Source organism: Triticum aestivum, chromosome 2A (assembly GCF_018294505.1).
Source record: "Triticum aestivum cultivar Chinese Spring chromosome 2A, IWGSC CS RefSeq v2.1, whole genome shotgun sequence".
In the NCBI taxonomy this organism is placed as follows: domain Eukaryota; kingdom Viridiplantae; phylum Streptophyta; class Magnoliopsida; order Poales; family Poaceae; genus Triticum; species Triticum aestivum.
In genome coordinates, this window is record NC_057797.1 from 207,778,578 (window position 1) to 207,792,192 (window position 13,615).

At 50.7% G+C, this 13,615-nt stretch overlaps 2 protein-coding genes across 2 annotated transcripts; one reads left to right on the plus strand and one right to left on the minus strand.

Moving 5' to 3' along the window:
• Window positions 1-425: 425 nt before the first annotated feature.
• Window positions 426-3,829, minus strand: LOC123188382 (putative receptor-like protein kinase At4g00960). The gene is made up of 8 exons (XM_044600465.1): window positions 3,271-3,829; window positions 2,755-3,176; window positions 2,489-2,617; window positions 2,280-2,401; window positions 1,996-2,206; window positions 1,280-1,517; window positions 1,049-1,196; window positions 426-946 (listed from the first exon to the last, which is right to left on the minus strand). Exons 1-8 carry the CDS (start codon window positions 3,681-3,683, stop codon window positions 626-628), a joined length of 2,004 nt encoding a protein of 667 aa, XP_044456400.1. The 5' UTR covers window positions 3,684-3,829; the 3' UTR covers window positions 426-625.
• Window positions 3,830-6,108: 2,279 nt separating this feature from the next.
• LOC123188383 (cysteine-rich receptor-like protein kinase 6) lies at window positions 6,109-8,881 on the plus strand. Its single transcript, XM_044600466.1, has 7 exons — window positions 6,109-6,966; window positions 7,056-7,178; window positions 7,283-7,422; window positions 7,513-7,723; window positions 7,840-8,077; window positions 8,170-8,320; window positions 8,406-8,881. Exons 1-7 carry the CDS (start codon window positions 6,120-6,122, stop codon window positions 8,694-8,696), a joined length of 2,001 nt encoding a protein of 666 aa, XP_044456401.1. The 5' UTR covers window positions 6,109-6,119; the 3' UTR covers window positions 8,697-8,881.
• The last annotated feature ends 4,734 nt before the right edge of the window (window positions 8,882-13,615 follow it).

Below are 13,615 nucleotides of genomic sequence, written 5' to 3' on the forward strand. Positions count from 1 at the left end.
TTGCCATTTGATAATGGGATCACAATGTGATGGCCAAGACCCAACCGTAAGCTCCTCTTCTGCACCTTACGTAGTATCGACCGATATCCACGACGGTGTGTATGCGGTTGGAGAGGGTGGCCACGCAAGTTTTTACCCATTATGGATGGAGGCATAACCTCCGGATCGGTCCACCATCTCCTGCATATTTGGCATAGACATATTGTTAGTCTTTTATGGCTTTACTGTTGCAGTTATGTTTGGTTTTATTTTACTATCGGACTGATGGTGTGTCGCTGTGTGCATCTTAACTATGTAGTGGCAGGATGTTACTTATTATGCTTTGTATCTGTTTGATGCTATATTTTGATGCCTCTTTAGTGAAAAAAGTAATATTTGCACTATCTCTACACCAAATGGCGGACAAAGAAAATGATCCAGGGGATTTTACTTTATAAAATAAAGTTTTTACATATTCGATCAAAATAAAATCAAATATAACCAGATAATGGGGTAACTGGACCCATAGACATGGAAGCAACCCTAAACAAAAGGGATTCTACAACCAAGGCCAGATCTCTGAAAATCCTCGCTGAAACCACAGCCAACTCACCTCTTTGGCCTCAACATCACACCGGTACATTACCTACCTAGGATACGGCTCAGTAATTGTAACCGCATTCACAGAGACATCCTGTCCCAGGATGAAATCAGATCGGTCATATGCCGGAGAAGCTAAAGCCGCTTCTCTCCCAAAGAAGAATGCAGGTTGCGCGGGTGCTTGAATCTCCGTGTTGTCCCTGGTTAACATGAAAATGACGGATGATATGTAAGGCCTGTCGTCAGGGTCCGACTGGATGCACATCAACCCGATGTGCATACATCGTAATGCCTGGCTTCGGGCGTGTTCGTCCAGCGATGGGTCTATCATCTGCGATACCGTCCCTTTCGTCCAGCAGTTCCACACCTGTTAGATTGTTAGTGTCGACAGTACTTTCAGTTGCCATGACATATACTCCCTCCGTTCCAGCGTACAGATGCACCAAAAATGAAGTAAATAAGCACTTACATCACTAATAAGATTCACTTCATCGCGATCGTCAGAACTGCTGTTCCGTCTCCTAGTTACGATTTCGAGGACCAAGACACCGAAGCTGAAAATATCGATCTTGGGCGACACGCGGCCGTGTATTGCATACTCGGGTGCCATGTAACCTCTGCAAAGGATGAGCGGTTAGGCTTTGCAAGCACACGCTCGATATCTGCCGTTTCGTGGATGTGTGAATATATACGGGCTTACAGTGTTCCGACAGCTCTAGCTGTCTTGGTGTGAGTATGACCTTCTCCTAGCAGCCTTGCAAGTCCAAAGTCTGCGATTTTCGGATCCATGCCGTCATCAACGAGAATGTTGTTAGGTTTAAGGTCCCGGTGGATGATCCTCATGCTTGAATCCTCGTGAAGGTACAATATTCCCTTGGCAATCCCAAGAATGATGTTGTACTGTTGCTCCCAGCTCAGTGTATTTTCGTCACTAGTTTCTATTGCGCACAATGTTAAATTCATAATATTAGGTGGTGCAAGGTAAATGCACAATAATCATACTAACTCAAAAAGGGTTTAACCCCCGGCCTCTCCATCGAATACTAACTCGCTTACCTTATAAACAACCTTGGATGTGTTGGTAACTTATTGTGCCGGAAATGCTACCGGGCATATTTAGTACTGCCTCTGTAAAGAAATATAAGAGCATTTTAGATCACTAAAGTAGTGATCTAAACGCTCTTATATTTCTTGACGGAGGGAGTAGTTTGTACTGAGTTTCTAAACAGTGAAACTCCGGTGTATAGCTATGCACCATTCATTTCACTATTACACATGCTTTGCTTTGCTGCATAGTCAAATGTTCTCATCCATGGCAGATAAAAAATTACAGGGTGTTTAGAAGCAAAAATAAATAAAATCCGTGCAATGATTTGTAGCTCGAGAGCAAGAGAGGTGAGTGAAGAGGAAAAATACCAAATAGAAAGTTGTCGAGGGTCCCATTCTTGATATATTCATAAACGAGCAGCGTATCATCCCGATGCGAGCAAAACCCCTGTAATCTAACAAGGTTCTTGTGCTGCAGCTCTGCCAATAGCCGCACCTCATTGTGCAGTTGATGCAAACCACTCCCAGTTCCTCCCAAGAGCTTCTTCACTGCTATTTCCTGCCCATCTGCTAGCATCCCCTGCAACAGTCTTCCTCAGAGAAGGTGCTATACTGATATCACCCACCCGGTTATGTGTTGCTTATTTACTCACCTTGTACACAATGCCAAAACCACCTTCTCCGAGCTTGTTCTTTTCCGAGAAGTTTTCAGTTGCCTCTTGCAGTGCTGCTAACTCAAAGATCATGCATTGTGCACCCACAATTTTCTTGAATGCTGGTGTCGTATGACAAGAATGTCATCAAGGAACTGCAAATTCCAGCCCTTAAACTGATATAGCATGCTAGATGTTATGCTACTCACGGTGGTCGTCCTCTGATTGCTTAGTAGTCCTTCTCTTGAATCGAACGAAAGCGAAAACCGAAAGAAGAAATAGCAAGAGGACGGAACAACCAATGCTCGCAGAGATTCCTGCTGCACTCTTTTTCTTCCCTGCAACATCATACACCAAACAAGAACCTTAACCTTGAAACTAAAATTATGAAGTAGTATGAGCTATGCAAGCAGACAAATGATAGCAACAGTTCTGCAGATAAAAATAAGAATTGAAAGAGTGTGGTAGGTGCTACCTGTTGGTCCAGGCTCTGGAGTTACAGATGGAGACACGACTGCCGGCGGTGGTGGCGCCGGGAGCTGCAGCATCGACCGACCCTCGTAGAACGGCCGCACGCTGTACCTCAGGTTGCACCAGACCACAAAAGACATGATCCATCGGGGCTTGGTGCTGAGCATGGGCGTTGTTTGCACGAGGAGGGTCCCGAGGCAGCTCCGGCACTGCGACGGCGTCATCTCGGGGAGGCACTGCGCGAGCGCGTAGATCCTAGGCTGGAAGTCCACCTCGCCCGTGGCGAAGTACTTCTTGGCGGTCGTTGAGTTGCCCGCCGCGGCCAATGCGTGGTCGACCACGGCGGTGAGGATGGACGTGGCGGCGGCGCTGAACCATGCTCCCTGTGCCGACTTGACATTCCGAGACGCCGGGGTAATTTGAAAACTTGAACCAGTTTACAGGGCCGTAGAAATCCCATTAGTTTACACAGAATTATTCAAGATCAAGAGGTTCATTAGAAAGCTGAAATAGGCCGTACGTAAGCTCTCCGGGCTGCCACTGGTCGGCCCTGAGGAAGTCGAGGAACTGCACGGTGGAGAAGCGAAGGACGCAGGCGTCCTCGTACATGGTGGCGCCCGTGTTGTTGGGGCAGCTCTCCTGGGCGCCGGCGGCACGGAACGCGGCGGCCACGCAGGCGGCGCAGGTGGAGGCGTTGACGTCGCCGCGGCAGAGCGCCATGGCGTAGGCCCGGTTGGGCGACGCGCCGGCCTCGGCGGTGGCGAAGCCGGACGGCATGGAGGAGGCGTTGCCGGGGAGCACCGCGGCGACGAGGGCGAGGCTCGCCTGGAAAGTGCTGTTGGGCGCGTAGGTGCTGCCATCGCACAAGAAGTCCTCGAACGGCATGGCCGGCGGCAGCAGGAGCAGGACGACGGCTATGACGGCCAGAAGCATCGCTGTGGCGGCGGGGGTTGGGGAGCGCGGAGGAATCGTGGTTTCCTCGGCATGGCACGACACAGTCCGCGATCGACGACAAAGACGGCCCAGTTTCTCCTGAGCCTGACCCGCGAGACCACGACGCGCCACTGCCACTGCCTACCGCGCAAGTGGATACCTCCTTTTGGAGTCAAAGTTGATCGGCCGCCGCCTACTGAACCGCAACTTCTGTTGCGATAGCGATCTTGCTCATGACCCACAATGCATGGAGGTTGCGAGATTCGTGTCTCTTGCCACAATGGAGGTCCACCCTGCGTGGAAAAGGAATTTTTTTTCCACTCGGGTGTCAGCAGTCGCCTATCTTTCCTCCATCTTATATTGATGATTTTGTCACTGCGTTTTTAAGACTTGTTGACACCCCGTGCGTGCGGCACTCGGATACGGCTGCGGATTTTCCACTGACAAAGTTCACAGGGAAGATGAATTCCTCCAAAATGTCTCCATCTAATGCGAATTCCATGCCGCCTTTGACCCAAAAGGTGCCTTTGGACATGATTCGCAGCAAGCCAACTAGGCTTTTAATCTGTGGATGAAGCCGTTGAAATGGGTAACTGGTATTGGAGCGCCTCTGACCACCATCCAAGTCTAAGCACGTGGACTATGTGCATACGACATATTCGCACTAGTGCACACCTATAGCACACTATCATCCAACTGTATGTACGTGCCAGACAATAAAATGTGCAATGGCTGAACTCTGTGTGATTACACGTTCTTCATCGACTGATGCATGTGCGATAAGTCTATGATAACATCACGCACACGATTGTATAGCTCGAATTTTCGCACACGCTTGTATGTGGGTAAATGAACTTTGTTTGGCTGTGTGCATCTTACTTATGCAGAGGCTGGGTGTAATGCTTAAACCTTTTAAGTAATAAAGCGCCCCCTTTTTAAAAATGTGTTGAAATAAACTAATTGATTACGATCACGAGGAGCATCAGTCACATTTCCTAATATCTCTTTTTTTAAAACCAAGGCAAAAGGTTTGCAACATATATTAATTAAGCATAGAGGAGAGTTTGTTACAATACAGTCAACCTTACACGGCATAAATGATTACTCACGCAAAAGAATATACCCTAGTTTCTGCTCTAGCAGTGACCCAAAGATCTGCCTCGTTAGCAATAGTAGTGAGTAAAATTGGCGGTGGGGCGCTCTTATGCCGGAAGACCCGGGCATTTCTTTCGTTCCAGATGGTCCATGTCACGAGCATGGTCAGCGAGGCCATCGCCTTTCTGTTGGGGACTCCTGTGCCAGTTCTATGTGCCCACCAATTCTTGACTGAAACATCTAGATGCCACAAGGACGTGTCCATTTGTTCTAGTCGGAATTTCTCAATGAACATCTTCCAAAGCCGAATGGTGTAGCGGCACTTGAAGAAAAGATGTGGCCCACTCTCTTGCTCCTTTTTGCAAAAAGGGCAAAGACCACAATTTGGCCATCCCCGCTTGGCAAGCCCGTCGGAAACTTGTGTGTTGAGGGGCGCCTCTTATGACAACTCATACGATTCTGTGGTGAGAATTTTGTGTTTTACTGGGTCTTTTGGCGTGGCTTGAAGTCAGTCTGCTAGTGTTGCGGCTGCCTAGAGGCCGCAGGATAGGGTCGGTGGCGGTGGCGATGGCACTTCTGTAGCTTGTTCTACTCCTTACAGTCGACCACGGTTGGCAAGGTCGTTGATGATGTGTGGAGGTCGCCACGAAGCGCGACGCAGTCGTTCATTTGTCATCGTCTCGTGCCACTGTGCCTCCCTTGTCGTGGCCTCTAGCTAGTGATCGCTGCTGGAGGGCTAGTTGTGCGTTTAGTTGGGACATGCTGATGGCCTCTAGTGTCCTGGATGTCGGATTGTTTCCAGGGACTGGCGTCTTGAGATAATTCAGGGTGTTATTTGCGGCAACATGGACGTAGCAGCTCTGCCCGACGGACGCCTTGCGGCGGTGGTGAGGAGGAGGGAAGGGGGGGAGGAAGGACGCCGGGCCGGAGCCCTAGCTCCGGTGACGCGCGCGCGCAGGGTGAGGGGGGAGGGGGGAGGCTTGGAGCGGGAGCAGTCATGCAATATTTTTTATCAATTGTGCTCTTTTCTCTTTGTTTTTTTGAACTTGTGAAGGATCTTTTGAATATGTTATAGTTTTAATAAAGATGGTTGTGTGCATCATACCCCATGCAGAATCCGGATTATTTTATTATAAGAAAAGGTTAAACTGAATGAGGATTGATCACTCGCGAGCTCAAACACCCGGTATATCAACATGGCATTCATACACAAAACAAATGGTGAAAACGGACAAGGATTTTTCCAATTGCTAAGTCATTGCCGTGTCCGACGGTCAAATTTAATTGGGTGTACAAAAGCTAGCACCAACTTCCCCGTTCGGTTCCAGCATCTGTGGTAGCATGGCTCACCACCGGGTCCTGTCCGTGGTGGCCATCGTCGCCGTCGCACTGCTGGCTTCCCCCGCCGCGGCAGTATACCCATGGACAATTTGCGGCCGCAGCACCTACACGGCCAAGAGCCAGTACCTGGCCAACATCAACCGCATCGGCGCCACGCTTCCGAGGAACGCCTCCCGGTCCCCGGAGCTCTTCGCCACCGCCCTGGTCGGCGCCGTTCCGCAGCAAGTCTGGGCCCTGGCGCTCTGCCGCGGCGACGCCAACGCCTCCTACTGCCTCACCTGCCTGGACCAGGCCTTCCAGGACCTGCCCAACGCGTGCCCCTACAGCAGGGACAGCACCATCTACTACGACTCCTGCGTGCTCCACTACTCCAACATCCGGTCCCGCCCCGACGACGACACCACCTACAACCCCACGCTCCCGCTCCGCAACAACGTCAACGCCACGGCGGAGCCGGCCCGGTTCCAGCGCGTCGTGGCCGCGCTCTTGAACGCCACCGTGAGCTACGCCGTCGCCAACTCCACGCGGCTGTATGCGTCCGGAGAGGCCGACTTCGACCGGGAGCTCCCCAAGGTGTACGCCTGGGCGCAGTGCACGCCTGACCTGACGCTGGCGCGGTGCCGGGACTGCCTCACCGTGAACATCAAGACATGGGCGCCTGTGTTCACGGACTCCATAGGAGCCAGGATTCTTGGGATGAGGTGCAGCTACCGGTACGAAACAACGCCCTTCTTTGATGGCCCGGTGATGGTGCGACTGGCAGGAACGTCGGCCAGCTCTGCTGCACCGGCGTCGGCGCCGGCTGTGGTGCCCAACGTTTTGACGCCAGCGGCGGCCGCCGGAGAAGGTGAGTGCAAGTTCAGCTGTTTTTTCCAGTTCAGATTTGCAAATCTCAACTGGCCTGATATGTGTCCTCTTGAACTGGTTAATTCACAGGGAGAAAGTACAGTGTTCCTGGCATGGTTCTCATACTTCTTCCTACCGCAGCAGCCATAAACCTTGTCGTTTGCTTCCTTCTCTGGAGGAGGCGCCGGCCACTAGCAGAGGCAAATCAGCCATGTATGCCCTACAAATTTTCTCAAATTTACGACAGCGTAACAGTTCATAGGGCCTAGCTAGCATGACATAACTTGTGGTGACAAACGACATTGATGTTTCAACAGATCCAGGTTATTCCGCCAAAGCCGAGGACATCGATAGTGTGGACTCGATGCTGATCGACATCTCAACTTTACGAGCTGCAACCGGAGATTTCGCGGAAACAAACAAGCTCGGCGAAGGTGGATTTGGTGCGGTGTACAAGGTACAGTACCAAGCAAACATATATCTTGAAGAAAATTCATCGAAATTTTGGTAAGTGAGCTTAGTTTTAGTTATGGTTCGATTTGCACAGGGTACTCTCCCGGACGGCGAAGAAATTGCAGTAAAGAGACTGTCCAAGAGCTCGGCACAAGGAGTGGAGGAGCTGAAGAATGAGCTCGCCCTGGTTGCCAAGCTTAAGCACAAGAACCTGGTGAGGCTTGTCGGCGTCTGCCTAGAGCAGCAGGAGAGGCTGCTCGTCTACGAGTTCCTCCCGAACCGGAGCCTCGATAAGATCCTATTCGGTACTAACAGAATCGAATCCTATTGTGGCATTTTCTCTGCAACTTGTGATACCATTGCCTGCCTGTTTATTTGCGTACATACATTCACCACTCCTAGTTTTCTGAACCTGTGGTAGACACGGAGAAACGCGAGCAGCTTGACTGGGGAAAGAGGTACAAGATCATACACGGGATTGCTCGAGGCCTGCAGTACCTCCATGAAGACTCCCAGCTCAAAGTCGTCCACCGTGACCTCAAAGCCAGCAACATCTTGCTTGACACCAACATGAACCCCAAGATCTCGGACTTCGGCCTCGCCAGGCTCTTCGGGCGAGACCAGACGCAGGCCGTCACCAGCCGCGTCGTCGGAACATAGTCAGTACCATAGCATACATATTCGAGTTCAGGCAGCAGTAGTCGTCCCACCGTGCAGAGAAACTGACTGAATTACCACCCTGTTGTTCCAGTGGGTACATGGCGCCGGAGTACGTGATGCGCGGGAACTACTCCGTGAAGTCGGACGCGTTCAGCTTCGGGGTCATGGTGCTGGAGATCGTGACGGGCAGGAAGAACAACGACTGCTACAACTCCCAGCAGTCTGAAGATGTCTTGACTACGGTACGTGCTGTTGTTTGGTTACCTCTGAATATATATGTATGTATCAGAAAGAATGTTTGGCTCATGGCTGCTGCGAATGACCCAGATATGGGAGCACTGGACGGCCGGAACAGTGCTGGCTACGGTGGACCCGAGCATCGGCAGCAGCTTCTCAGAGAGCGACGTCCGAAGGTGCGTCCACGTCGGGCTTCTGTGCGTTCAGGGGAACCCGGCGGATCGGCCGGTGATGTCGTCGGTGGTCATGATGCTCGGAGGCGAAACAGTCTCTCTCAGCGCCCCGTCCAAGCCGGCGTTCTACGCGAGGAACGCCGGTGCCGATCACTCGGTCATCTCGTCCACTGTGTCCGTGCAGGATGGTCCTGGAGTGTCTATTTAACAAGTTCAGTTGCAGATTAATTCATGCCTCACGCCTGAGGGCATGTGTAAAGAAATCTATTTTTTTAAAGAGGTCACCCTGCATAAGTGATGCACATTCTGTAAGATGGTTTCACTGCAAGATGGAGAGATGTCGTTCAAGGCAAGGTTGTTGTACTGTAACACTATTTTTCCACAAAGGAGGATAACCCCTGACCTCTGCATTGAGCGATGCACACAACAATTTTTATTATATTATTCAACAGAGTCTGACAAAACAAATACATGAATCAATCCAAAGTCATCTTCGTGACGACCTATGTTACTACACCTACTAGTTTTATGATGTGTCGTGACCTCACACCAATGCACATCATCTAATCCGGTGGCCTCACCAAACTGCCACACGGCGAGCCGAGAGCACCATGCCCCCTACTGCAACAAGCAATGCTACACTCACGGAGGGATCTATTACGGGATGCACGGACTAGCTGGCGTGGGCGATTGGGATTGGATACAAGAGGAGGATGGGCCCCACCCCCACTGAAAATCAGGAGGGGCCTGATAAATTAGTTAGAAGGAAATTAAGTAAAAGCTTATAATGGGTTCGTGTGTGTAGGATTATTGTACTGCAACATACCACAACCTTTCACAAGAATCATTTTGTTCATGCGCCTTGGTATCTTGGTATGGGGAAAAATTTATGCAAGTAAGACAATGTTGATTCTTTATAATAAGAACCTGATATCGTTCTCTCTACGAAGGACTCGAAAGCCATAGGCCGTGTATGACTGTGTAGCGAGCGTTTTGGTGGCGGCCTAACATAATTCCTCTGTTAAACTAGAATGGCTAGGAAAATTGCCCATGAGTTATAACAGGAGATGCAGGGTTAAAACACTATTATGGCAATGAAAACGAGCAAAAAAGAAAGTATGAAAGGATTGTGTGTGTTTTTAGCTCCACACTTGTCATGCGTGCATCATTGTTTAAGATCCTGCCAGTGCCAGGAATCAGCCTTAGCTTCATCATGAAGCCCGAGATGTTAGGCATCACCATGATGGCCCCCACACATTGGCAAGGCATGGCAGCCTCGGTGAGCGCATGGCGTACAACACTATAAAAAAAGACATATCTGTATTGATACATAGTTGTTATAGTAGGTCATATTTTCTGTCTCTCATATACATCTGTGACGGTTTTATGACAAAATCAAGACAGTCATATATATATTGCCGTAGATGTGTTCTATGCACTTTCATGATAGAAAATGGTGCGTCATGGCGTCATGGGAAGTGCTTCTTCAAGGGTAACCGTCAAGGGTGAACTATCGGGTGCGAGTTTGGATTCGATACCCGTTAATGACGTTGACCATTGTTGATCCTCCACGTGTTGTCCTCTTAATCATCAACGGAGCCGTGTGTCAACTATTCATTGGAACAAGTATTGCGTGTCTAATGCCGGCATGTGCCTACGAAGCGACGATATGTGGCATGCATGGCCCAATAGTCACCCGTCTAGTTAAAAATACCGACCCAGTCAAAGGCATGCTTAAGTCCCAGGTGACTTAGTCAAAAAGTTAGCGGACTGGAGGATTCAAGTCCCATTAATGGCATGCTTGCAGATGACTCACTTAAAGCCTGGATCCATATGCCCCATTAGGACTTGTATCAATTAATCCCAGCAATAGTCTGTGGGACAATCGACATTATTACGGTCTGTCGACAGTTGCGGCCCATTGACGAACCGTGTTGACTTTGGACCATTTACATGCTGATGTGTCTTTCGGCCTGTTAGCGCCAGGTATTTTCTTTGGGCCCATTTGCGGCCAAGTGTCTTTTGTCGTATTGACGGCTTGCGGTTTTATTGGGCTCTTTTATGACTCGATGTGTCTTTTAGCATGTTGACGGCACGTCGTGTCTATGGGCCCATTTTTTGGACCGAGCTGCTTTTGTGGCCTATTAGCGGCCAATGGTGTTATTGGGTCCATTTATAGTCCGATGTGCCTTTTCGGCATGTTAAAAGGCCAATGCCGAATTGGGGCCATTTAGGGCCCAACATATACTTCGAGTAGGCTGAGGAGAGGAGGCAAAGCACCGCTTGCAAGGTGGGGACACATGCAGGGCTCGATCCTGCCGGTGAGGGCTCAAACCCTAGCTCCGCCTAGTGTAGGACGACACACAAGCAAAGAAGAACATTTTGACTCAAATGATTTTTTTATCTTCCCATTTTACCCTTGGACTACTTTTGAGAGGGAATAAAGGACGCGGTTTGTGCAATGATGAAAATGCCCCTTGTACTACACAAAATCATGTGTAGTAAAGCGAATTTGGATCTTCAAGTTCACTCAATTTAACAGACCATATAGATTTGATGTACCATAATCAAACTCTAATTTTAATTCCAATGTATGCAGTGGCGGAGTTTCAAAGAAAAAGTTAGGCGGGCGGCTAAAGAAGAGCACAACATAGCAAAACAAAACAAAACCCGGCCAAATGAGTTCCGAAATTTCCGCTCCCCTGGGAGAGGCGACTCGGCGGCGTTTGGGCGCAGCGAAAGACGTCCAAGATCTGGCGCACAAGATTAGGAGATTCGAGGGAGTAAAAGGAGATTTGGAGATCAGATCAGATGCGGGCTCCTATCCCGATCCGTTGGGCCTCCGAGAGTCCTGGATGAGAACAAGGAAGGCAGTACGAGATCTGGCAGAGAGGGGATCGCGGTCTGTGAAGAACAGAATCATATCAGAAGGAAATCAGATTTCTCCAAGGAGTGCATGCCTGGAAAGACTAGCAACCAGGATCAGAGAGATGCATGAAGATCTACAGAGGCCGTCCTTTGGAATGGATAACGCGTAGAAGCATGATATCCCGGCGATCCAGGAGAGGAAGGAACCACCAGACCGAGGGAGAGAGGTTTTTCAGCAGGAAATAACAGATCAGATCACAATGGAAGGAAAGGATCTTCAGAGCCCAAATCTTCAGCCTGTTGTGTTCGAGTTTGAGAGTCGGGCCATCTCTTTAAAAGCAGGCGGCTCAAGGCAAACTTCTTCACAGATCTCTCTTCCCCACCAGCATACACCAAAGTCACTGATGGCGAGCCAGGGCACGAGAAAGGACAAGGCGGCGATGCACGAGCTCGAGGAGGTGGGCCCGTGTGACCGCGTGGATGGCGGTAGCCGTAGGATGCTGAGGGGGAGTTCGTCTAGGTCCAATGGACGGGTGACCATGGATGCGCAAGCACCCGACGTCGTGCTGCTCGACCTCTCAAGGGAGAGGGCGGCCATGCGTAACAGGTGGCTCGCGGTTGGTCTGTTTTTCTCGATGCAGGCCTTCAGCGCCATGGGCCTCTTCCAGGAGCTCAAGGACATGTGGGGCTTGCGTGGCAAGCTTCACTACACGCAGTTGAAGAACAATAGGTACCTCCTTGAGTTCGAGAAGGAGGGTGACCTCCATTTCATCCTCGACAACGGGCCATGGTCTCATCGCGGTGACGCCTTCCTGATAGTTCCGGTGGATGGGACAAAGGCACCGGGCGATTTGGAGATCGCCCACATGCCAATTTGGGCCCAAATCTTCAACGTTCCCCCACTGTTCATGTCCAAGGAGGTTGGGGAACAGCTGGGCTCCCTGCTTGGTAAGGTCATTGCAGTTGATACAGATAGGACGGGTAGAATCCGCAATGAGTTCATTAGGGTCAGAGTTGAACATGATGTTGATGTACCACTCTCTAGGAGTATTAAAACCAGAGAGCTAGGGATGATAGGCAATAAGGAAAATGAGTTGCACATCTTAGAGGTGAAGTATGAGAGAGCTCCATGCTTTTGTGCGTATTGTGGTTGTATAGGACATGGCCAACGTGATTGTAAGCTGCCGGAGGACCTCCAGATGATGAGGTACACGGCAGCAATGCGAGCCTCTCCTTTCAAAAAAAGCAATAGTGTTAGTGGGGTCGTTCTCCTCGATGCGGGTGGAGCTCGTCGCTTCCTCAACTTCAGCTCGGAGAGCGATGAGGAGACCAGGAGGGTCCCAAAGAAGCTTGCTATGGTGCGCTACAATGAAGTCCCCGAGGATGTGCTTGCTGACCCCAGGGTGCAGGCAGCCATCGCCGCCGTCAGTGCCATCAGGGTCGGTGAGGGCACTCCACGGGGGTATGCACGCATGTCAGACAAGACGGCGGCGTCCTGTGAGGGCGCTGTGATGGATCCGGTTCTGCCCACGGCTGGAAGCGGTGGCGGTTCAGCGGGCGTCTTGGCCGAGATCTCTGCGGATCCCAGCTACCCGCCAGGCTTTGGACCCACCCCGCTCTATGGAGGCACGGCCATTCCGGCTGTCACTGATGCTCATAGGCCGAGCCCTGCTCTGTCCACTGGTGCACAGGAGACTGCTAGCCAGGATGAAATCAAGGGGAAAGTTTCCGAGGAGGACGAAGCTATGAAGCTGCTTGCAAATCCAGTATAGAAGGAAGGACATGTGGAGGCTGCACCAATTGAGAGTCTGGGCAAGGGTGGGGACATAGCTGCAAAAGAAAAAGATAGAGTTATGCGGGACTTGGCTGGCATCAAGGGCAACGGGAAGGGCACACCTCACTCTGGATCGGTCCTTGGCAAGAGAGACACTCGTGGGCAGGATGATTCAGAGAGAGCAGGCACTGAAGAGGTGGATATTGACTCTGACCAGAACAAGAAAAAGAAGGGCACAGGGCAGGGGAGCAAGGGCAAGGATGGTGGACAGGAAGCAACCGAGCCAGGGGCTCTCAGTCAACTGGTGGGTGCGATGGACGGCACCCACCAGGAGTCATGACGATAATAAGCTGGAACTGCCGGGGCCTTGGGCAACCCCGGACAGTTTAGGAGTTGGTGTGCCTAGTGCACACCTACCGGCCTTCTCTGGTCTTTATCTCTAAAACTAGGAAAAGCGAGGATTATGTTAATAAGCTACGTAGGAG

Excerpts from the sequence above, each read along its gene's own strand:
- LOC123188382 (XM_044600465.1), bottom strand. The coding sequence starts at position 3,683 with ATGCTTCTGGCCGTCATAGCCGTCGTCCTGCTCCTGCTGCCGCCGGCC. Across the intron at positions 1,518-1,995 it reads CCTCGACAACTTTCTATTTG|AAACTAGTGACGAAAATACA; the intron begins GTATTTTTCCTC and ends TGTGCGCAATAG. Across the intron at positions 1,197-1,279 it reads GCTAGAGCTGTCGGAACACT|AGGTTACATGGCACCCGAGT; the intron begins GTAAGCCCGTAT and ends CATCCTTTGCAG.
- LOC123188383 (XM_044600466.1), top strand. The coding sequence starts at position 6,120 with ATGGCTCACCACCGGGTCCTGTCCGTGGTGGCCATCGTCGCCGTCGCA. Across the intron at positions 6,967-7,055 it reads AGCGGCGGCCGCCGGAGAAG|GGAGAAAGTACAGTGTTCCT; the intron begins GTGAGTGCAAGT and ends GTTAATTCACAG. Across the intron at positions 8,078-8,169 it reads AGCCGCGTCGTCGGAACATA|TGGGTACATGGCGCCGGAGT; the intron begins GTCAGTACCATA and ends CTGTTGTTCCAG.